The 24,488-nt window shown below is 43.3% G+C and overlaps 2 protein-coding genes across 4 annotated transcripts; both read left to right on the top strand.

The window, feature by feature from the left end:
- The first annotated feature begins 773 nt into the window (after window positions 1–773).
- On the top strand, window positions 774–9,913 carry SMCO3 (single-pass membrane protein with coiled-coil domains 3). Of its 3 annotated transcripts, XM_059846664.1 has the most exons (4): window positions 774–1,098; window positions 1,600–2,317; window positions 3,163–6,204; window positions 6,787–6,837. In XM_059846664.1, the coding sequence occupies exons 1-3, from the start codon at window positions 1,006–1,008 to the stop codon at window positions 3,255–3,257; spliced, it is 906 nt and encodes a 301-aa protein (XP_059702647.1). In that variant the 5' UTR covers window positions 774–1,005; the 3' UTR covers window positions 3,258–6,204; window positions 6,787–6,837. The 3 variants fall into 3 exon arrangements, with proteins under 3 accessions (XP_059702647.1, XP_059702649.1, XP_059702648.1); XM_059846666.1 differs by lacking the exons at window positions 774–1,098; window positions 1,600–2,317 and adding an exon at window positions 8,176–9,913 and having other exon boundaries at window positions 3,258–6,204; XM_059846665.1 differs by lacking the exons at window positions 774–1,098; window positions 1,600–2,317 and adding an exon at window positions 8,173–9,913 and having other exon boundaries at window positions 3,258–6,204.
- A 2,708-nt stretch (window positions 9,914–12,621) lies between these two features.
- On the top strand, window positions 12,622–23,395 carry WBP11 (WW domain binding protein 11). Its single transcript, XM_059846663.1, has 12 exons — window positions 12,622–12,749; window positions 13,784–13,901; window positions 14,729–14,760; window positions 15,413–15,506; window positions 15,903–16,099; window positions 16,957–17,090; window positions 17,836–18,035; window positions 18,845–19,039; window positions 19,547–19,648; window positions 20,545–20,856; window positions 21,456–21,638; window positions 22,297–23,395. Exons 2-12 carry the CDS (start codon window positions 13,838–13,840, stop codon window positions 22,728–22,730), a joined length of 1,947 nt encoding a protein of 648 aa, XP_059702646.1. The 5' UTR covers window positions 12,622–12,749; window positions 13,784–13,837; the 3' UTR covers window positions 22,731–23,395.
- Window positions 23,396–24,488: the final 1,093 nt, after the last annotated feature.

Genomic DNA, 24,488 nt, shown 5'->3' with positions numbered 1-24,488 from the left:
AGGTGGAGTAGCCTCTGAATAAATTTGTGAGCCCTCCTGTGGACTCACTTTTAGCAGTCAAACAACCACTTTCTGAAATACAGCCCAAGACAACAGAGACATTCCAGGATGGAGAACTAGGTAGTCTGTATCCATCACTTTGTATGGCACTTCATGGCATCATCTCATGTCACCTGCAGCAACTGCTTTGAAAGGAGCCCAGTATGAGACCTTTATGTCACCTCCCACTCTATCTCATCAATATTTTGCAGATGCTCTGTCCACAGAGTCCAAGCAGCTTCACAAACCTCCCTTATTCCAGGGAATCACTCCATGTCTGGAGGTGCCCCCCTCACCCAAGCTATCATTATCAGGCCATGGAAAATGGACTTCACTTTTCTGTAGTCAGAACCAAAGCCTTGACAGTTCTTGGCCCTTTTTCCATACAGAAGAGTTATCAGAGGCCGTGGGGCTCTGTGGGTGAATAACTCACTGCGAATATTTGGAAGTGTGTCCAGAAAGCAGCTGCTACAGAAAGGTTTGTCTCAGCACAGAACCTGCATTTACACACTCATTTTGCCTGTGCCAATGCAAACAGTCCAGCCAAGTGCCACTCTGCAGGGCTGCAGGAGGAGGATTGGCAGCACAGGAGTAGAAAGCAGGGGGTGATAAGGAGGAGGAGGAGAGTTAGGTTATCACTGCCTCCAGATGGGATCCCAACCTAATCTGTATTTCTGTGTTGGCTTTATCAGTCAACTTCTTTAAAAGGGCTTTTAAACTCTTAACCAGGGAGCAGTCACCCTGACACACCACTTCTCCAAACCATGATTTTCTTCCTTTTTGCAAGAACAACACCAAACACCTTGTAATCAAAAGAGCTGTCAAGGTGATGGACACTCATGCTAGCTGAAGCTGGTGCAACCAGACACTCCCTTATGGATTTTGGACACATTTCTACCAGTAAATTGTCTGCTTGGATTGATAAAACAGAAAGAAACAGGTGCAAATTACCTTTCCTTAAAAAAAATGTTCTTTACAGCGTGTTGGGTGGACTCTGGGAAGCTGGTGACACTGGGAAGCCTCCTGTTGCTGATCTTCTCACAAATACTGGCAAAAGAGGTAAATATTGCTCTTTATTTGAAATAATGAAATTGCTTATGCCACAGAAATATTTTTTTCCATTTGAAACATGCTTTTTAAGAAGTTTTGGGTTCAACTTTAACTTTTCTGCTTTCTGTTCCTTTGTTCCATTTCTTACCTGTCTTAATTTGGTTGGAATTTTCCTCTTGTTTGCAGCCAGATGATTTCATAGAGTGTGTGTGAGTAGATTTCATGGAATCTTTCCTCTCCTTTTCCAGCCTAAATTGACCAATGCTCTGGGGAGATTCTAATGTAGCACATCCATATCAAATAAGAACTCTGTCATCCTGACCTGTGGTGGTAAAATAACCTGAGGTTGCTCAGGAGGGTTTTGCTAGAGATTTGCTGCCTGCCTTGCTTTCTCTGCCAATAACGACAAAGAGGCAAAGAAAGGGTAGAGAAAAACTTTGCTTACATCCACAAAGACAAACAAGAAATTCCCACTTCTGATGCTTGTCTTCATTTGCTTTTGTGTTGCAGGCTGTGTCCCCCATCCTGATGGATATGGCCCTGCATTCCTTTGATGACCAGTATCTGGGGTGCAGAGAGGAGATGATGGAAGAACTGGAGCAAGGAGACTATTTCCAAAAGGAAATAGCTGCTAACAAGGACTACTTGCGTCTCTGGAAGAAGGCTCAGGAGGCTTTGCTAAAGAGCCCTGTAGGTCTGCTGAGGGAAATGCGTGACAGCCATGCCACAGTCCTCATGGCTTACAGCATGAACTCCTCCCTGCACTCCCAGCTGAACTGGGCTACATCCACAGCAGGAATCTCTCCAGAGCACTACAGACACAACTTCAGCTTTAAATATTTTCACTTCTACCTAACAACTGCTATCCAGATATTGAAGGAATGGCAGAGCAGCATGGGGGAACATAAGTGCTACCAGGTGCACAGGGGTGTAAAGGACTTATATATCAAGGCCAAGGAAGACAGCAGGGTGAGATTTGGCCGTTTCACTTCTACCTCCCAGCTCAGGAATGAAGCCCGGAAGTTTGGGAATGAAACTTTGTTCACGGTGACCACTTGCCTGGGAGCAGCTATGCAAGGCTTTTCCTATCACACATCAGAGAAGGAAGTCCTCATTCCCCCTTATGAGATATTTCTTGTCAAAAGCTTCCTTCAAACCCAGCAGGGTAACCGGCTGCATCTGCATTCTGTGGGGAACTACAGCAAGTACCAGTGCCAGCTGCTGGAAGGTATTGTACACAGGCTCTCATGCAAGGGGCACAGGACAGGCTGCTCTCCACTGCCCCAGGCAGCCCCCACCAGCTGCACCCACACAGGGCCACACTCGAGGCCAAACCTGTAGCTCACCTGCTGTGTTTGCCTACGAGATCCACAAGACCCATCTTTTGCTGTGAAACCTAGGACAACCCCACAGCTCACTAAAGATGAATCAACAGCAGGTCTCAAGGTTCTTTGCAGCCCCCATTTATCCCAAATGTCATTGCAAGGATGTTGTAGGACTCATGCCTTTGGGTCCCCAGCATTGTTATTGCAAGAGTGCGTGAGATTTGCTTGAACCAAGTAATCTATGCTGGTGTCTTGCCATGCTGCTACACTTCAAGCCTCAGCACTATTCTAGGCTTTGGTCCACTACTACTCTGGCAAGCTACTACTTCCACACTTATCTCTGGCAAGCTGAGAGAAGTGTAAACAAAGCTACGGTTGCTTTAGCAGTGACCTCTCTCCTGAGGCAGCAGGGAGAAAAGGTATCCTTTGACAAGAACACACTGAGTTTCCTGGTTATAGAGAGAGCTCTGTGCTGGAATACCTCACAGGGCCTGTTTCACATCCCTGCCTTTCTGTGAGTCTGCCACCAGTCCAGGACTCTTGCTTTTGTCTCTTTGTTCAGCAGTGTATCAATGTGGTATTTAAGCTCAAAACAATTGTTTAGGAATGAAGGTTTGTGCCTCCAAAGCCAAAATAAGAGATAGAGTTGAGAAAATGGTCTTTGTGGGCAAAGGTTGTGTTAGCAAAACCAAAAAGCTTTAGGCAGTGAATAGAGGTCTAAATGACTGCTCTCTTTATTTTCTTTCAGCTTCAAGAAGCAAGAACACTGGTTATACTGCACTTGCCTCTGCTATTCTATCTAGTGTGCTTGGAGTTTCCCTGTGCTTGGCCCACAGCCTCTGATTCTCTGGCTACATCCAGATATGTGCCCTTGAATAGCAGGCAAGAAGTCTCTGGAGTTCCTGCTGCTACAGAAGGTTCAATCTTCCCTCTGCTTTCAGCTGCAACTCTGCAGCTAAGACTGAAACATTCAGCCTGGTTCATCAGAACAGACATTCCTTGGACCATTCAGGTAGGAAGAAGTTTATCTATGGCCTTTCTGAAGGCTCGATCAGGGATAAACTTCACTGAAGACAGCTTTGTCCAGAGGCATTCAGGAAAGACACACAGGGACTTTGGACTCCTTACAGATCTCTTAATAGCTTTATTTTTAGTGAGAAAGAGTCAGTCGGTGGGATGTGGAAGGCACCATGGCAGCAAATTCAAGTGGGTAACTGGGCAGCTGTGCACATCTCCTTTGAGAGCAGGGAAAGCTGGTGCCAAGATGTGCATCGAGGAGTTGGATTATTGTGTTGGCTGAAGAGACAGAGAAGTGCATTAAGTTGTGCAGATTCTGGCAGACCCTGAACAGCCTTTCTTTGCCACTCTCAAAAACAAGATGAACTAACATTTCTGGAATGGTGTCTGACTCTCAAAAGCAAACAGAGGAAATCCAGAAGGTGTTTTTACAGGGGAATTACAGAGGAATAAAGGTGGATATATTTTTGCCCAGATTGTTACATTTCTGAAATCAATTATCCAAACTGCTAACCCAGCTGACCCATTCTTCCCCAAGACATTAGTTGGAAGAAAACACAGAAAAAGTTCTTGACAGCCTTTTCTGGGACCTTACCAAACAGCCAGCAAAACATGGTGTACACAGCTGCAAGTATTGTTTCCCTGATGGCTGCAGGAAGTATGACTTTGACTTTCAGTCTCCAAAGTAAGGGAAGTGCTGTAAATTAATTATTCTTACATTTTTGTGGGTTTTGGTAAATTTGTGTTAGTCCTAGAAAACAACTACTTTGCATCATCCTTAGAACTATAATCCTTCAGTTTGTGTATACTGGTGGGTCTACACAGAATTGAACTGTCATTTTTGGGTGGGGGAATAGACACAGCAAAGTCAAACACATGACATCTTCCTTCAAGGGACAAAGCGACTGAAGACTGAGTAATGCCACATTTTGTCAGGCTACAGTTCCCTTAAAAGTGATTTCTATTAGTCAGTTAATACACTGACTAGATGGTGCTTCCCTTGGTGGGTGGAAGCACTAACCATTCTCCTTGCTTGGGGGCCCATCATGATACCATTTTAACTGCTAAGAAAGTTAAGTCCTTCTGCGTTCTCTGAGTTCTCACAAGGCCAGCTAGAGATACAGTCCTGGCATAGTGTGCAGCTCAGAGACTGCTCCTGATGTTGCCTTTGCTTGTGCCAGAGCCCTGTAAAGCTGGGCTGGTTGCAGCAGACGTTTCATCAGCTGTTGCTGTGGTTGGATGTGTAGTCAGAAGTGTTCAAGCAATTGCAACTTCCCGTCCCACTGTATATTTTTAAAAACTTTTTTTCAGAACTCAGTTCAACCATCTGCCTTTTCTTCCATTTCTTTCCCATGGCAAAAGGGGTCTGAAATTGCATGAAAAGGCAAAATTGATTTTAGCCTTTACTGCTTCCAGAGCTGAGTCTGGGCCTCCACACCACTTCTACTCTCATGGCATCAGAGACCTGGCAAATTGCAGCAAGGAAGGATGACCGACACCCCAGATCAAGTATTTTCCTCCAAATTAATAAGCCTGCAATAATAGCTATTAATCCTCCCAAAAGATCCAGAGTAAAGCCGAAACAAAACGGTCTTCACATTGTTCAAATTATTTTCTGTCTTGTTCCAAATGATGAGAGCTCCAGAAGAAAAGAATTTGCATCCACTGCAAACACAGAAGACCTGAAGTCAGTTTCCAGAATGTGACACACAGGCAGTTGCCAGCCTGATCAATTCAACTCAGTTCAATATAGCACGAAGTACTTCAGGACTGCACGGCATTCTCAGTGGTAAATACTCAGCAGTCACAACTAATTGACATTTCCAGAACTAGAGCAGTTTAATCATTTAGTGTTCTTTTCAGCTTATGTTCTCATGCCCACAGCTCTGACAACAAGAGAGTTTGGCACTCTGACTGTATTCATTGGAGTTGAATTCAGCAGATCAGCTTTCAGGTGAAAACACATCAGCAATTGCAAAGTGCACATTTTATGCTTCATCTTATATTTTCATCTGACAACTCAGCCATCCTCTGTAGTGGAAGCAGTATTCCTAGTGAGACCCTTGTGGGCTGCAGGTCCACCTTTCTAATACAAGAGCATGAAAGATGTCTAGCTTGGTTGAAGGCATATGTACAAGCTTGTCTTACTGGAACAGACAAATCCTGTTTCCACTCTCTGTGGTGTCTATTCTTCTGTTTATGTGGGACCATTCAACTTTTCTTCTGTAATTTGCAGGTGTACAAAAGCAGTCATTGCAAAAATTCATTATTTCAAGGCAAGCATAGGTGCAAGCATTGATGTTAATATTTATAAACAATAGAAACCAGTAAAAAACATAATCTTGTATCTATTTGAATTAGAAATGCTGTCCTACATCTTTTATGTTCTGAGGACAGCAAGTAACACCATCCCCTTTCAGCCATGGCTGTAGCTGCCTGTGATGACACCTCTGCTGCAGGCAGGAGGGATTTGTGCTGTACCTGTTCTCTCCAAGAACAGAAGGCCTTTGGAGGATCTAGTAATTGGGAACGAGCATTGAGTAAACTGAATTCTCTTACAATTGGAAGGGGAAAGGAGGAAGAAAATGAGATGAATCTGGGTAAACATCACACAATAGAATTAATGACAGGCAGGCACAGGATGCAGCTGAAGCCCAGCCTCCAGATCCCTAACTCATCACATGCTGCTGGAAAACACCAGGCTAGCAGAGGGGAAAGAGGCTGAAGTTACTATCCCATAAACATTCCAACAGGAGCATTCAGACCAAATCAGGTAGGCAGTGTAAATGTTTAATTAGAAAAGTTTCTGTGGTAAATCTCCACAGAGAAATCTCTGGAGAAGTAGAAATACAGAAATATATGTGGCCTGACTAATTCTAAAAGGGAAATATAAAATCTAATGAAAGTGCTAAGAAATAGAAATACAGAAATATATGTGGCCTGCCTAATCCTAAAAAGAAAATGTAAAAGCTAATGAAAGCGCTAATTTGAAGCATAAAAAGTAATTTTAGCATTAGGAGATATAAAATCTAGAGCAGCTGTAAAAAGCTGAAATAATCATATGTAATGAACAGATTCTAAAAGTCTTTTCCACACCTGTCTAGTCTGTAAAATGTTCGTTGAAGTGCTATTCCTTCGAAAACAATTTGTCTTAGTTTCTACCAATAAGGGGAAAAAAAGACCTTACAACAAAACAGCACTGGAGTGGAAAGGTTTTAGTACCACATTGAGTCAGAAAGCAAGCCAGCAATATCCCTGAGGCAGGATTGATATGAAATCATAGCCTGCATTATCATGGCTTTATGTTTCCAGAAAATCCCAAACCTTTACTGTATATGTATTTGGCTCCCTACAGCTTGTATAAGAAGATGTGTTAAGCAGTTTATTCTCTTGGCAGAAATTCAAGGTAAGTGGCTGAAAGAAATATACAGTGCTGTGCAAAATATTGGGGGAGAAAAACTCGTTTCAGACTGGCTTGTGTTTCAACACTGAGATTAAAAGTTGGCAGGGGATTGTGGAAATCATTCTGGTTTTCAACAGTGACCTTGTGGGGGAGGGTGTGCTTAGTAAAATACAGCTGGGTCAGTGTCAGATGATTTGCAGCTAACAGATAGTGCAAGAACTACAAAGGACCAAAATGGCACAAAGGTATCTTTTCAAGAAGAAAAATCTGGGTAGTCCCCTACACATAACTATTTGTAGCTCTAACTGTGATATGTAGGCACTAACAGCAAGAAGAGAAACATCTTAGAAAAATGCAAAGCACTGCACAAAAGTGGCCCAGATTTGCAATAAGAGGGCTGAGACCAGGAAAAGTACCAACAAAGTAACGATTCATCGTCTCATTCATAGCTTTCCCCTGTAGCAAAGATGTTTGCATTTAAGCTGAAATCATGCTAAAGCATTTTCACTTTGCAGCCGGTGATAGGTTAAAGGGAAGTGACAGTGCTGATTACAGAATCTTAGTGATGAGGAATTACTCCATGATCACTGTTAACTCAGTCTCTTTGGACTCCATGCTGGCATGCAGTTTATGAAGAAAAAAATATCAGGGAAGGAAATACAGTGAGAGATGTATGTAAAGTGATACAGGTCAGGATGGGGTTATTATGGACAATTTTACTATTCACTATGAATTCAGAGGGTAAGCTTCTTAGTGTTAGCACAGAATGCCTATATAGTATCATTTTCTCTTGAATATTAGAAGACAAAGGCTATACTGGCATAAAATATCCTTACTGTGACACAAACCATATCCACCAATATCCACCAACCATCATGGTTGCTGAAAAGTTGGATGCCACTAAATGGAAAATATAGGCTGATACAAAAGAGTGCCTGGAACAACCCTTTAATCTTGAAGCCACATCTTTAACTTTGTTGATTAGATGAGATTGTTCCATTTTTTAGTGAACTAGTTCAGCTTCTACCATCTTCAGTTTCCAAGGTTCAGTTTCAATTTCAATCTTCAGTTGCCAATGGCCCACATCATTTTAACAATCTGCTCATTACATATTTGTTAGCTATTTTTGTTGCTCTGGGCATACCCAATGTCTTATAAGGTCCTTTTCCAATCACTTGGCAAAAATCCAGAACAAGAATTAATATTTCTACATTTACAAGCAATGCTTTGGGATTTGTCCTGCTCAGCATGAAAAGAACCAGTGGGGCAAAGACAAAGCAGATTTCACTGCTCTTTAAGGTGTTAAGCAGAGTAAGAAATGTCTTTTCTCTCTTGAAGTAGCCTATTTCTGAAGAATGGCATTGAGTGACCTCCTTTACCCAGATAATCCCAAGAGAAAGCAAGAACTGATCCATCTGCATCAGGAATTGCTTGACTGTATGTCCACAAATTTCCATGCAACAAACGAGCTGGTTGGAGTGCTGAATGAGCACCTGGGCTGCACCATTACCCCCATTGAGATGCGAGAGAGCAGTACAGTCAAGGAAAACTGTGAGATTATCATTCAAGTGATGAGTGAGATTCAGCATCAGGTGCAGAAGATTGATAGTGACATGAAGGACAAGCTGGAGCCAGTGCTGTACCAGAAGCTATATGATATCAAAGAACCCGAGCTGGAGAAAATTGCAATAGCCCAGAGAGTTTTTTCCATTATTTTTGGAGAAGCAACTTCAACAGCTGCAATGGTAGCTATCAAACTTCTTGGCTCCAATCATTTAACTCTCACTGTGAGCAAGCTGATCGGTGTCCTTGCGCAGATTGGGGCATCTGTTCTTGGGGGAGTTAGCATTACCATCATTGGGCTGGGCCTTGAGATGATTCTCCATGCCATCCTGGGAGCTGTGGAGAGGAGTCAGCTACTGACAGCTGTGAGAAGCTACGAGAAGCACCTGGCTGAGTTTAAGGCAGCCTCAGAAAAGTACCAGCGTGCCATACATGAAGTGACTTCCTTGGTGAGACAGCAAGTTCAGTAAATGAAGGTGGAGTTCTCTCTTCTGCTGTTGCAGCAGCTGCAGCAGCTTATGCCTGCAGAAACCTTTTTGATTCGTGACGACAAATGAACTACTGATGGCTTTTTATTTTCTTATTAGTGACAGCAGAACAAGAAAAGTGACAGTTCAGGAAAGTGGCACTGAAATATGTTAATAGAGAACTGGTTTACAGTGTTTCAGGGGGGCAATGTTTAAAATACTTTGCACCTTTCCTTACGCTTATTTTCTGGGAAGCACTGTAGGTAACCTTGAGCTGTAATTCATACTGGATATAATAATACAGACTGCTGGACTGGTAGTGGTGAGAAGGTGTGTTTCTGTACCAAAGATGACAACACAACGGGAGAAAACAATTTCAACAAGGCAATTCATGCCAGCATCTGGAGGCTTAATGAAGACATCTGTGGTTGCTAAGCCCTGACTGTGGTTTAGTGCTAAATCTGATAGAGGGAATTCAATTACAAGGACTAGCTGAAGCATATTTAACTGCTATTTTCTGCCCTCCTGAGGAGCCAGAAAGAGATCTTCTTTAAATAAACTCTAATCCCAGTAGATTGGCAGGTAAGAGAAGCCTGAGCCTACATGCAAACAGACACAACCTTGCTCCATGACTGAGAGAAACCAGCTGCTGCATCCTGGGTGTGCCTGGCCATGAATAACCTCTTGTGCTTGTGATGCTGTGCTCCTGCCAACCCACACGTAAAAATTTCTGTGCAAAGTTGTTCTTTTGTTGATTGGAGTGGGATTATACACATGTAAAGTGCCTGTAGGATTGCAGCCCTATTAAGCTAAAGTTATTTTCAAGTGCTTTACCTGATCCCACCAATGTGGGACTGCCAAGAATGTGCCCAGATTCTGCATTTCACAATATTCTACCAACTGTCCTTATTTTTCAGATATTAAAACCAAAGCTGGAAGCAATAACATTATTTGTAGTGTCTTGCTCTGATTTGCTGTGGATTGTTTTTTCTTAATCTGAGAAAAAAAGGTAATTTAAGAATTAATAAAAATGTACATGACTATTGGAAGACCTCTTCTGTACTTGCTTTGTTTTTGTTTTTTTTTTTTTTTGTCTGAAAACCAATCATCTTAAACCAAATAATAAAGAAGTATTAAAAGCTTCATTATACAAGCATTTTTTTTTAAATCCATCATAGACCAATCTAGTAGGCTTGTGCATAGGTTCCTCTTTTTAGTACCCACTTCCCCCATACTAAAACCATGTCCAAATTCATACGTTTGCTAATATTCAATATTAGCAATCCTAATTTATTAATAACTAGATAGTGCCTATGAAATAAAGGAATGGGTGAGATTCACAACCGTTCCATTCTCTGGTTTGGGGAGATTTGTTTGTTTTGTTGGGTTTTTATTCTCTTCTCTATAATATTTTCTGACTCCTCTTCCCTTTTATGCACAAAAGCCACTAGATGGCAATGAAACTGGTACCCAACAGCTCTGCCAAGTCATCAGGGAGAAAGCCCAGGGATCAAGAGCATGGATGGGTGGCAGGGCCTGAGAAACTGGGACCAGCTGCAGACTGAGCTATGTGAGTCAGCAAAGGCACTTCAGTGGTGGCAAAAAGCACTGCCTTGCCTGCACAAGGTATTGTGGTGGATGACGTGGTGACCTGAGGCATCACTTCAAGATGGAACATCTCTTGTCTCCTGACACAAATGGCATTCAGTTTAGAGGTACTTCTGTAGAGTCAAGAGACTGTCAGCCAGTAGAACAGCAATATCTGTGTGTTGGAGAGGTTGGAGCTCCTGTTTTCTATGTGCAAATGCACATTCTAAACCAGGAATTAAAATCAGCTCTTTGAGAGACTGCCAATCACTGCTGTATGAGAATAGTGGAGTCAAAGAAAAACAAATCTGTCGTATTTTTCGAGCAATTTGCCCACATGTTCTTGAATGCAAATGCTAAGCAGTGTCAGGGGAAGTAAGGCACACAATGAGGAACACAGAGGTATAAAACTGCTCCTCACCTCTAGGTATATCCTTGTTCCTGGTGGACTTAAAGGAAAGCGGGTTTCCCCTAAACAGATTTAATTCCTGCTCTCTCCAATGCTCTGGCCAGTCTTATGTCTGGAGCTCCAAAGATGTCATAACCAGTCTGTTGATATTTCCCCTCCAGACTCCTTCAAGCTGCCTCTCAGTGTGACAGAAGAACCAAGTGAAAAATGTGAGAGGACTATTGTCCTCCAAATCAGCAGCCACTGCTGAGAGAATGCAGTCAGGGCTGAGGCAGTACCACTGTCCCCACGGAGCCCAGGGCTGCCAGGACAGAAGACCTCAAGCCTTGTGAGGTGCAGCTATCTTTTGAAGACTCAGCCATCCCCTTCTACAGTGGCATGGCACCTGACAGAGATGTGTATGGCCACAGTTTCCATCACATCCTCTTGAGTATTAGAAAGATGGAAAATACAGGGTGAAATGTAACTCCTACCTGTGTTTGGTGAGCTGTTGTTCTGGACAAAGGATTAAGAATTAAAACTGTGATATATGTGTTCCAAATAAGAACAGCCTCAAAGAAACTGCAAACCAGCCTAAACCATTGTAAGCTGCTTCCAAACCTACGTGGATAACCAGTATGGCTGCAAACAAAATCTGCCCGGCTCAATGTTCTTTCTGGCGACAAGAATAATACAAAAAAAACATGCCAAAGAGATGGGGGTGACCATGCTGTGCATGTGGTTAGCAAGGCTCTGTAGGCACTGAGAGCTCCTGAAACCTTGGCTCTGAGGATGCTCCTTGATTTTTGGCCTTTTGTGCAGCTTTTGACTAAATGCTGATGTTAATGTGATGTATAGCTTGTAGTCCTTTACCCATCCTGCAATGATCCTTACAAATTAGCCAACCGAGTCTCCATTACTTGAAAAATTATAACAACATTGTGTTACATTGTGGTGCATTGTGTTGCACCAGGAGCAGGGAGTCTAGAAATCCTGCCCAGAGATCTGACCACCTCTGCTCCCAGATGCCACCTGTGCAGAGAAAAATTTCCTTCCTACCTCTCCTCCCCAAGATGCTGGTTCTTTAAGCCAGCACCTGTACTTTATTGCTTGCATATTGATGTTTCGTGCATATTCATCCTGGTTCTTCAAGTGCTGTGGACTTTTGCTGGAAATTGTGCTTTGGGCAACGACACAAAACTGCTCCCACCAGGTGTTCCACCAGCCTCGCCATCTGTGGCGCCCGGTGGCATCAGATTATCTCTCCGTTCTCTTTGTACAGAGGGGTCCCAGCCCCGCTCACAGACAATCTGAGCCGCGAGGCCAAGCCCACAATAAACCATGGAACAGGCCTGAGGCTGTGAGCAGTCCCTGCTCCCGCAGCGCTCTGCACTTACGGCCCTCGGACAGCGGCTTCCCGCACGTCCCTCGGCTCTGCCTTGTTTCAGGGCACGGGGGGCACTTTGGGGATCTCTCCTGGAGAGCCTGAGGGAGCAGAGGCCGCGCTGGCCGCGTTCGCAGCCCTATTTCCAGCGCTGGTACGGAAGCACCCCTCCCGCACCGCGTGTGTCCACCCGCTCCCAGAGGCCGCCGGGGCCGGCTGGGCGCTGGTCTCTATCGCTACCGCTATCGCTATCTCTATCGCTATCCCTGTCCCTGTCTCTATTCCGTCCCCGCTCCCGCCCCGCCTTCCCGCCCCTCCCAGGCCCAACCATAGAGTTGGAGCCTCCGAGGGGGAGCGAGCGGCGGCGGAACCATCGAGCCGCGGCCGCCGCTTCCGGAGCGCGGCTCCGCGCCGCCACTCGGTGCCGGTGCAAGATGGCGGCGGGGCCGCGGCGGCGGCGGGCGCGGGGCTGAGCGAGGCCGCGGCGGCCCGAGGGAGCCGGAGCCGGGCCCGGCCGGGCCCAGGGGTGAGAGGGGCGCGGCGGTGCTGGGCTGCGGGGAGAGGCGAGGAGGAGGAGGAGGAGGCGGCAGTTCGCGCTGCCTCATTTTCTTCCTCCTACCATCGGGCGGGAGTAGGAGGGGGGGGCTTTCTGCCCCGTTCCCCTGTGGCCAAAAGAATATTATTTCAGTGCTTGATTATATTTTTTTTTCACCTTCGGCCGTTAACTTGTTGCGTGGAAACTCTTTAGTCTGGGTCCTTAGAAGATGTGAAGTCGAGGTTTCAGAAGTTTGTTCTCTTTCCCTTTGGCCTTTAAATATTAGAAAGATGGAAAATACAAGGTGTAAATGTAACTCGTACCTGTGTTTGGTGAGCTTCCCACCTAAGGAAGCGATAGTGTCTTGCAAAAGAAAAAAACAAACCCACCCCAGTGTTTTTGCAGGGAAGTAGTTTTGGAGGGGGAGGGAGAGAAGAAACATCCCTGGCTGTAGTTTGGACACTTCTGTAGTCATCTGTAAGCTGAAGAAATGTCTAAAGACAGGAAATAATTTTTTGCAGAATAATCCTACACTTGCTGATACAGTGGGGCCTGGGGAGAGATTTCAGGGGCAGTTAGAAGTCTGAGGAAGGGAGGATATCTGTGGGGAGACATTTGAAACAGAAAGGTGAAAACTGGAGAGACCTTACAAGAGTGAATGAGAAGGTAAATTCTGATATGCTCTTAGAAGAATAAAATATGTGTTTCTTCCTGCCCTGCAGCCCTCAGTAGTGTTAGCACACTAACAGAGCTTCTTGGTTTGAGTTGTAGTGTGAATAAGAACAAACTCATCAATTAGCTTAAAATTATGACCTACTAAAGTAGCAATAAGTAGGTACTTAGTTAAATAGTAGTACTTTGTTGGAGTAGGGCAGTTTTGATAAAGGTGCTGAGCTCATAGTCAGGTTTGAGCACCTTAAAGGTATTTGGGCTCTTTGAGGGAGTAACTTGCTGATAGAAAGAAGAGAAACAAGCATCCTCAAGCTACCAGTGTGTAGGACCTGATACCATGTCATCTTTTCCAGGTCTGTCCCTCCTTTCTAAGTTTCATTTTTTGAGGCAGAAGAAAAGAGATCAAAATGGGGCGGAGATCTACATCATCCACCAAGAGTGGGAAGTTTATGAATCCCACGGATCAGGCCCGTAAGTATCCATGAAGGCTAAGCAGGGGGGAATGGGCAGTGCCTAGAGGAGCAGGTAAAAAGTTTTCTCTGAGGATAGAATCCTCACTTGTGGATCAGAACTGAGTTTCTCTAACTTGAAAACTATTATCTCAGTTTTGTGTGGAAAGGCTGCTTGCTTTCATGCTCTTGCTTCTCTTATGTGTTTACCTCTTGGTTTTCCACTGGTTATCAGAGTTGGAAGGCCTTTGTACTTAACTGTTGGATAAACTGCAGGCTGCTTCCTGGGACAGACTTAATCTGTCCCAGGCAGGAATCTGAGGAACATGTCAAATTTTGCAGGTGCTCTGGTTAGATGGGGGAGTTGTCTTACTGGTTTTTTTTTCTACTTTTGGTAGCATGCCAGGTGTTATCAGTGCTCAGTGAATAAAGAAAATCTGGACTCCCACAGTGGATATGCTTTATTTCAGAGGCATTCTCAAAGCCTACATATTTTTAAAGTGTGTTGTCTAATGACTATTTCAGCTTCTGTGCAGCAATCTTTTCATGATTGCATTTATCACTATGACTTCGGTTGCCTGTTGTTCTTTTTTGTATGGAAAAAGCCTTCCTTCCTTGCTTCTGGAGACATGAAGACTGCAGTATTTTTTTTTTTTCCCTGTATAAAAGACAAGAAATAGAAATCAATTTCATGCTTTATTTCTCTTTCACTGAAAAGCTGAGTTGCAGTAAGTATTTGTAAAATGAGTGAACTGTTGAGAAACAGCCTTAGTCTTGATGAAGAAAAGGTTCTTCATTAATTTGATTTTGTCTTTCAAGTTGTTATTTTCTGTTTCTTTTCCCCTGTAGGGAAGGAAGCTCGGAAAAGGGAACTAAAGAAGGTAAATAAAGAGCTTAGGGAACATGTAGTTGGCATTTCCTGTACTATGTATCGTGTGTGTGATTGTAAAGGGCCATGAATAGACTGTGGATATTTTGGTTGATATCCTTAGACTGAGTTTGGAAATACTATCCAAACACGTAGTTCAAAAAAACATAGGAGTCTTGTTTGGAGTAAACATCTCCCCAGCTGTTCTTTAACTTGAAACATTTTATTATTTTTAACTTGAAAAATCTTATTTTTGAAACGTTGCTGGAAGTACTTAGTAATTAAAAAACCCCAAAATGACACAGCAAAGAAGCAAGGAACAAACCAAATAAAAAAAAACCCCAAACAAATAAAGCATCCCAGAGTCAGACACTTTTTAGTGTGTCTAATGTATTTTGTCAGTTGGTTATTGTGTTGATTGCATATGTCGTAGTTGGAGTGAAGGAATGATAGTAGCATTTGCAATTATCAAGATAGTGGAATTAAAATTACCAGAAGTTTAACTACATTTGCTGCTGGTTTGTGCCATGATGAATGTTTTCAGGGCATTCTGAGGTGTGATTTTTTTTTTTTTCCTTCAGACTGGAAATATTGAGAAAGGGGTAACAGATGTTTTATGTCTTTCTACTGTGAAACTTTTCTGTCTGCTTGATCTCTGATCTTAGAACAAAAAGCAGCGGATGATGGTCCGAGCAGCTGTACTGAAGATGAAAGATCCAAAGCAGATTATCCGGGACATGGAAAAGTTGGATGAGATGGGTGAGTGAGAGGTACCAGGTGCTGGACTTAAGCTGTGGTTTATGTAGATGCACAGTATAGTTTTAGCTGCCAGTGGGGGAGACTGAAATAGAGTAATCTTTTTTCCTTTCCCGATAGAAGGGGGGGAATCTGTGAATATCTGGGGATTGGTTATGATTTGGGATGTTGTGGTGCCATCAAAGAGGACTTTTTTCCCAGAAGATGATTGATAAGAAAAACGAGTAGTGTGTGTGAGTGCTGCTAATGTAGAATTCAAGGAGGGGATTGTCATAAGGCTGCAGACTTCCTGAAACCAGGGATCGGAACTTGCTTTGAAATAGTTTCATTCATCACAATTGTGCAGTAGAGTAATTTGCAACTTTTTTTGTCTTTTTTTGTTTTTGCTTCTTGGATCAGAGTTTAACCCAGTACAGCAGCCACAACTTAATGAAAAAGTGCTGAAGGACAAACGCAAAAAGCTCCGTGAGACTTTTGAGCGTATTTTGCGGCTCTACGAGAAGGAAAACCCTGACATCTACAAAGAGCTGCGCAAGTTGGAAGTGGAGTACGAGCAGAAGAGAGCACAACTCAGCCAGTATTTTGATGCTGTCAAGGTACTGCTTACTACATTTCAGTCTTGTAACTGTGGTAGTGTGTTCTGTTTTCTCATTAGGTGTGACTGTTACAGAGGAAGGGAGATTTGTATGAGTTCAGCATCATGTGGCCCATATGAAATATTAATTGGCATGGCAACTCAAATTAGAGCATTTCAGTGAGGACAGTGTGGTGGTTGTCAGGTCACTGTTTGTCTCTGATACGCTGATCTCATTCAAAATGAAAGGAGGAAAGGGAAATTTGCATTGCAAATCAACAGTATCAGCCTTAGTGTTTTCTGTATTAAAGAGAGAGTGAGCCTGTGAGTGTGCAGTTGGTATTTCTGTGAATTTCTGCTAAATCTCTGCCAGAAATAATGAGAATCCTTTGGCATTCCTTTAAAGATCTTTCTCTAATATTCCTCCCTACCGTGCTGGAGAACATAGTGTTTTGCAAGTGCAAGGATCTGTAAGACTTCTTTTTTCTTCTTTTTTTTCCTCTCCTTTGGAACATGCAGCAGTCTGTGACTTGAATACTTAAAAACCACAAAAGCACAGCTATACTTGCCTGCAGTCTCTTCATTTTGTAGACTGAAGGCCGAAAAGAAGGTGAAAACCTGACTGAGTTTTGACTGAAATACTAAAGCTTTTCATGGGTGCATTGCAAGTGCTTTGGTTTGCATTGAAAGCTTTTGCTGTTAACACTTTCCCAGATTTCTTTCATGGACTGCTGCAAGATAACACACCCTAAGAACAGGCAAATGTGACAAGCGGTGCCAGGTTCCATATGTTCTGTACTTTAAAAAGTGATGAGTTTGTGCAGTAGCTTCTGTGGAAGTAACCCATTCTCTTTTTCTTTTTTTTCCCCTCCCTTTCAGAATGCCCAGCATGTTGAAGTGGAGAGTATCCCCTTACCAGATATGCCTCATGCTCCCTCCAACATCCTCATACAGGACATTCCCCTTCCAGGGGCTCAACCACCTTCTATCCTCAAGAAGACATCAGCCTATGGGTAAGTGGGAAAAGAAACTTATGGGGGAAGTAAAAAGGAAGCACTCACATTATGGGGAAGGAGCTAGGGGTAGGAGCAGAGGAAGTATTGACTTGTAGAAGTTGGGAATTCTATGCAAGTGAATTGTGCTTTCTTTTAACCAAAGCCCTTCTTAATCTTTCCCCACTATTAGAGCTTTTCGTTTACATTTATTTAATACATAATGCCTTCTAGTTTTTGTCTTTTTCATATCAGGAATGTAGATCAGTAGTAGTAGTATCAGTTCATATTAGAGCCCTACTGTTATGAACATAAATGCCTCTTAAATTTCCTTATGTGTGTTCTTTTGTCCTGCTGCCATATTCAGTGTATATGGATAGTTCATATAAACTCCTACTTTGCTTGGTTTTGTTTCGTTTTGGTTTTTTTTTTTCATTCTAGTGCTAGTTCTTTTCTATTTCTTTCTGAATAGCCTTCTGTTTTTACCAACTCTCTGATTATTTCATTCTTCTGTGGTATGATTCAACAGCTGATTTTTTTCAGTATTGTCTTCAGTTGCTTTCTGAGGAGCTTTTGTCTAATCTTCTTCAGTCATGTCTTTGTTTGATGTTGTAAACTCCTTGTGTCAAATCTGTACTTTTTAAATGTTCATGTTTCTTTTTAGAAGTCTGCATAAGCAGTGGTGAGAGAAGGCTAAATAATTCTACTAAAGGCATGTTTGCTTTAATTGTGTTCCTACATTTCTCATTTCCTTTCATATTTCCAGACCGCCAGTTCGGTCCATTTCTGTGCTTCCTCCTCCGGGGCTCGGTGTTCCGCGTTTACCTCCAGGCAGGAAGCCCCCTGGCCCTCCACCAGGGCCTCCCCCTCCTCAGGTCCTGCAGATGTATGGCCGGAAGGTGGGCTTCACCTTGGACGTGGCTCCTCGAAGGCGAGAGGAGGAGATTTCTTACAGTTCTGAAGCAGGTAAGGACTTCCCTGTTCCTCCTGCGGTTTTCCTTGACCTCTGTTCCGCTATGGATGGTATGGCTGTGAATGCAGTGTGCCCCAGACAAAATGTTCTCTGGCAGTATGAATGTTAGCACTATTTGAAGGACTCTTACTAAGTGATTGCTCTCTGAGGTAATTCAGATAGATTCATAATATCTGCAATTTTGCCACCAGCTGTATTCTTGGAAATGTTGAAACTCTTAATTACTTGTCTCAGATACTTTTTTTTGTTAGGTTTCACAGATTAGATTTTTTTGGATGAACCCTTAACAGAAACATTGTTCATATTATCCCTTAAAAAAACCCAATCACTTTCAGAGAAATTGCCTCTTTAAAAAATCCATCAAATAAACACCCTCAGACCAAAACTACAACAAAACCCACAACCTGAGTGTGCATTTGCTAGAAGAACATAGGTCCTGTGTTTCATACAGTTGCTCTGTCACCCCAGAAGCTTTTTTGACTAGATGAATTAGCTTTATTTCATGCCAGAAGGCATCAAAATATTTCAGTGTTGGGCAATTGCTGAATAGAAGTTGATTAATCAGTTGCAGTAGCAGTTGCCTTCACTTTTTTGCTGTGCATATTAATAAGCAGGTTAATATGAAATCTTACAGATTTTCCAAAATACCCTTTAAAAATATATGCTAAAAAGTAAAGGGGTGACAGTTTTTGTTAGTGCAAGCTTTTGCTAAGGGGAGTTTTGTGACTATAAGCATACACTGGTGGGAAGGAATATTTTGTATTTGGAGTTGATGCATTTCCTAATGCTTTGCTTTCTGCAGGACAGCGAGGCCACGATGACGACATGTCCAGCACTAGTGAAGATGAAGGTTATCCTGAGGATATGGATCAAGATAAGCACGATGAGAGCAGCGATGACAGTGACAGCGACAGGTCGGATGCAGACAGTGAAGGAGAGGACTTCCTGCATCGTGATAATGACAAAGAGAGGGAAGGTGGTGAAGAAAAGAAATCAGGTGTGAAGGGGAAATGAGAGACTGGGGGTTGAGTTTTCAAAAGAAAAACACTACTTGATAGAGCTGAGGGTGTGTGTGCAATTTATTTAGTCAACTAACAGTGTTCTACCTCACCTAAATTCCAGCTAAAGGATATTTATTAATAAATGGGTCAGAAGGAGGCTATCCAGAAATGAAGCAACTTTCAGATGAGCCTGTTTTCTTAAAAGTTGTGTTAGCTTATAGCTCACAAGCCATTTTTCACCTGAATCGTGGCATTGGTAAGATACCCTACAAAATTAAGCCTCAATATAAAATATGCTCACTTGCCTGGGGGAGACCAATTGGTAGAGAATACTGGGTTAGCAAAACCTGAAACAGTCAGAAACACCGGTGCAAACTCTTATCTAAGGAGCATCATGATGTTAGACTGATGGGCTATCCATACCAAATATCAACATAACGGTCTGATTTTTCTTATTTTCTCCCCACCTCCTGTCACCCTTACCCTCACCCTGCTTTCCCCAGGTCACAGTGTCCGGTTTGCAGACATGCCTGGGAAGTCACGGAAGAAGAAAAAGAACATGAAAGAACTGACTCCACTCCAGGCCATGATGTTGCGAATGGCAGGTGAGGAAGGTGGATATAATATGTGGTGAGATGCCTTTAGGCTTCCTGGTAAGGTTTCTGTGGGCAGCTTTCTTTGCACAAGTTTTATTTTATTGAGTAAATATTTTACTGTCATAATGTAGGCTCTGCTGAGAGTATCAGCTCTCATTAGGTATTTGAGTTACAGTTTGGTTTTTGCTCTTTTTTTCTTCTGTTTATTTGTTTTTTTTTGGTTTTGTAGGGTTTTTTTAAATTTATTTTCAGGTAATGTGTGTGTTTTGCATAGAAGAGTTGAAGTTAAGAGTATCAATTTACTGTTTTTTTTCTTCTAAACCTTTTCTTGCTTAACTTTTAAACAGTTGTTCAAATGAAAAACAAATCTCTTGGTGAAAGAGAAGGGGTAACATTGTCTGTGGGCTCAGCATGCAACCTGTAAGGATTTGTACTCCCTAAAAATACCCTTCTGCTGAGATAAGTTAACCACTAAAACAAACTTTGTTTGTTTTAAAAAGAAACTCCAGTATCTTTCAAAGGTGCAAAAGTTTCTTGGACATGGGGATTTTGTTTATTGTGGCATTGTGTCCCCAGCCCCCTGTTACCTCACCTCCCCACAAACTCCTTTAAGGCAGAGATTAAATAGCAGAAGTTTGGGCTAGCAGTACAAGTTTCAGGTCCCAGAGGAACACACAACTCTTGTCAGAGCTCTCTCTAGAACAGCAATGATTTTTCTGCTATTATTTTTATTTGTTTTCATCTTATGCTTACCAGTGAAAAGTGGTCAGATTTCTTCCCTTTGAAGTAGGGTTTATCTTTCTCTTGCTTCTTTTTATTTTATTCTGTGTGCTCCGTTTTCTCTGATGTTCACAAAGATGTTACGCGTAGACAGATTTTTGTAAGGGTATCATCTCCATGTCCAGGTCAGGAAATTCCAGAAGAAGGGAGAGAAGTGGAGGAATATTCAGAAGAAGAGGAGGAGGAGGAAGAGGACTCAGAGTCTGAAGAGACATCACAGCAACAGCAGCAGCAGCAGCTCAGCGAGGAGGCACTTGCAGAGACCGGGTCATCTACTGCGACTTCCCAGGCACAGCAGCAGCAGAGTGCACAGGCTGTGCCGCCAGCTCAGATACAGGCACCTCCCATGCCTGGGCCTCCTCCTCTGGGACCACCTCCAGCCCCTCCACTGAGGCCCCCAGGCCCACCCACCGGCCTTCCTCCTGGCCCTCCACCAGGTGAGTACTTGGTTTACCCTGCTCTGAGGGATGCAGGCTCTCAGGCAGTGGTATCAGTGCGGGACTTCGGAGGCTGCAGAATGTGTTGCAGATGGAGTATGTGTACCCACTTACTTAGACCTGTCTGTCATCAGTCTGCATCATTGTTGCTATACCTTGCTTTTGAGGCACCAGGCTCCTGTAGCTGTAGCCTTCCTGATGGTTGTCTTTGTTAGAGCCAACACTGGCAGACAGCAGCAGAGCCAGTGTATGAAGTGGAGTAAAAGAGCAAAGGTAGTTATTTTTAGGCCAGAAGAAAAATCAAATGCCACAGAAAAAAGTTTTTAGCTGTTTAAATTCTGACAAACTCAGCTCAGAAGCTGTTACTAGTTACAACTTAATTATATGGGGAGGAACCCTTTTTCCATGATACACTTTACTTTCATGAAGATGCTTTAACAGTGTAACTGCTGCCTCTGCTTGAGATTTTTAGAAATTCTGTTTAATCTGGCAGCTTTCATTGATATGTTGAAGATCTTTATCCTTTGCTGATGAGATTGTTGTTGCTGGGATATGTTTTTAACTGTGAATTAAATTGTTTGTTACATGAACATTTTCAGGAGCTCCTCCGTTCCTGAGACCTCCCGGGTTACCAGGGTTGCGTGGGCCTTTGCCTCGACTGCTGCCACCTGGTCCTCCCCCGGGGCGACCACCTGGCCCTCCCCCAGGCCCCCCACCAGGCCTGCCCCCAGGTCCTCCTCCACGTGGTCCTCCTCCTCGCCTACCCCCTCCTGCCCCACCAGGTAAGGGGTTCTGTTTCTTGTAGTGCCAAGTCCCTTCTTGCTTTCTTTTCACAGTCTTGGCTGTGGTGATCGAGCCAGTGAGGCATAATTGGCTGCCAGTTTGCCTTTGTTCCTGTCTGTGGCTGTGGCTGCATTCTGCCTTGTGCTATTAAATTATTCCATGCAATAACAAGGAAGTGCTGTGCATAGTTTGGTAGCAAGAAATCTGCCCTTAGAAAAGGGAATTTCAGGGTTTAAATTTTTACTCTGCTGGACTCTTTCTGAAGAGCTTCTGGGTGCTGTAATGGTGCTCCACTAAATGAATTGGAGATCTGAATACTTATTTTGTGTCTGGGTCAGACATATCTGGTGACTCTGAAATTCCAGTGGGATGGATTGCCAAGAAACTTTATTCTCAGATTATAACTTTAAATTTAAAAGGGAGTGATAAACAAGCTCCTGTGGCTTTCAGAGCCTGCAGAGCAGCATTTTCAACCCGGCATTTAGTGCAGATTTCAAAATGTTTGTTTTTTATTTAAAGCCAGTTCTGCTGCATCTTGTTGGGGGTTGCTTCGTTTTGTTTTATGTTCTTGGCATTCTGAGCCTGTGCACTTTTTTCCTCAAATATTTTGAAATTCCCAGATGTGGAGACAGCTCACGCTTTCTTTTCTTCTTGCAGGTATCCCTCCTCCTCGCCCAGGCATGTTACGGCCACCTCTGGTGCCTCCCTTAGGACCTGCCCCGCCTGGGCTCTTTCCACCAGCTCCCATTCCAAATCCTGGGGTACTGAGTGCCCCCCCCAGCTTGATCCAGCGGCCCAAGGCGGATGACACCAGCGCGGCCACCATCGAGAAGAAAGCCACGGCCACCATCAGTGCCAAGCCGCAGATCACCAACCCCAAGGCGGAGATCACGCGCTTCGTGCCCACCGCGCTGCGCGTGCGCCGCGAGAACAAAGGGGCTGCCGCTGCCTCCCAGAGGAAGCAGGAGGATGAGCCTGCCCTGCCCTTAACCAAAGCTGCCCCTAAGGCTGGATCGTCTGCCCCTATCTCTGTACAGACAAAGGATGATGTGTATGAAGCCTTCATGAAAGAAATGGAAGGTCTCCTGTGACCTGTTGTAGTCCTGGTCAGCTTTCCTGCCCCTCTGAACGCAGATCAGATCACTGTGGAGGGAGAAGAAGGGAAAAGTCCTCCTGCAAGCAACGAAAGGGCATGACTGGAAATAGTTCCCTACCCACAGGTTAACTTGCCAGTGTGCTGTGAACAGAGACCGCTGCAGCTGAGGTGTGCCTGAGCACCTCCTTTCAGAGCCACCACGTCCGCCTGGGGAAAGGAAACTGCAGTAAAGAAAGCGATGCAGCTCCCCTCAAGTCCTCCCCCTTCCTTAGAGGGAGATAATGATGCTCTGGGGATGGGGGTGACTATTCCCTGCCAAAATCCTTACACACCCTGAGTGCTCTGGTGAGGGTAGTGGAACAGGTTTTTAAGGAGCCAGAAAAGTGTTAGCAGCATTTCATACACAAATGGTTGTCCAGTTTTTATTTTCTGTACTGGTTTTTTTTTTTTTCTGTAAATATTTTATAATCATGTTTTTTAGTTGCAGTGAGGTTGATCAATCATCTTTCTTCCAGGGTAGTCAGGGAGGTAATTTGTTGCATATACTGTACACTGGAGTTTTGCATCCTATCCCCTTTATGGTCATCTTGATGGGATTTTGTTGGCTGGGGAAACTTCATTTTGTCTTGTGAAAGACAATAAATGTTCAGTGTATCAAAATACCACTTTCCCTGTGATTTCTGAAAAGTTAGCAGGCAGGTGGAGAGGGGGGGTGGTTCTTCGCTCATCTTGGAAGATGATAGAGGCATTCAGAACCTCAGAAAAGTAATAATCACATTATAAATAACATACACTTACTTTTTCTCACTAAGCTTCTGCTATATTCTTGTTTTATTTAAGTTTCTAAACATCCCTTTTAACCTTTATTAGTAGCTAGTAAAAACTTAAGTCCTGATAAACTACTAATAATTACAAAACAATTTATTTTATATACTCTGGGAGGTTTGCTTCATATCAAGCCTCGGATAACTACTGGGTGCATCATGGACAGGCTACCTTAAGTAAAAATTAACAAACAATTTTAATGTTAAAAGATTGACAGATAGTTTTATTAGTAGCTAATATTAGGATACCAGACCTCAAACAATACATTTATTTGGCTGTAAATTTCAGGATTAGCTGATTGCACCATGTTTTGAGGTTAAATCTGCTTTAAGGAGACAAAGTTATTAGCTAACCAAACTTACACTTGAAAACCTTGAATTTGTTTTCACAAATTCTGGACACAATGAAAAATGTTTGCACGGCAGTTCTCTATACCGAGAACATGTAAGATTTACATGAGCCCGCCCACCTAATGCATATTGTGATGTAACTTTACACAATTCTTGAAACACGAAATTCTTTCTTTATTAAGCAACTTCTGTTGTGGAAGTTAGCTGACGATATCAGTTATGTTTACCAAAGTTGAGAAGATTCAGCCTGGAGAGAGATTAATCAGCTTGTAAACACCAATATGATTGATTGCAGCAATGCTGAAGTAATTTGTCTCTAGAATCAGAGAAACGTTGTGTATTATGTCCTCCTGCCTAGTTTCTACACCTATCAGTAGTTCTGGGGTGTAAATGCACCCACTGAAAGAAAAGCTTCTCTTTTATCATAACAGTAACGCATTTTTAAAGTAGCCCTGCAGGTTAAAAATACAGGTTTATTTCTGAACCGACAGCCATGGCATTTAGCTGGGTTTCCCTGGTTCCAGGAGGCGGCTGTGCTCCTGTGCCCTCCTCGGCCGGGCGGGGAAGGAGGCGTTCCC

This window comes from Haemorhous mexicanus, chromosome 5 (assembly GCF_027477595.1).
Source record: "Haemorhous mexicanus isolate bHaeMex1 chromosome 5, bHaeMex1.pri, whole genome shotgun sequence".
Taxonomy (NCBI): domain Eukaryota; kingdom Metazoa; phylum Chordata; class Aves; order Passeriformes; family Fringillidae; genus Haemorhous; species Haemorhous mexicanus.
This window is presented reverse-complemented; position numbering and strand designations above follow the sequence as displayed.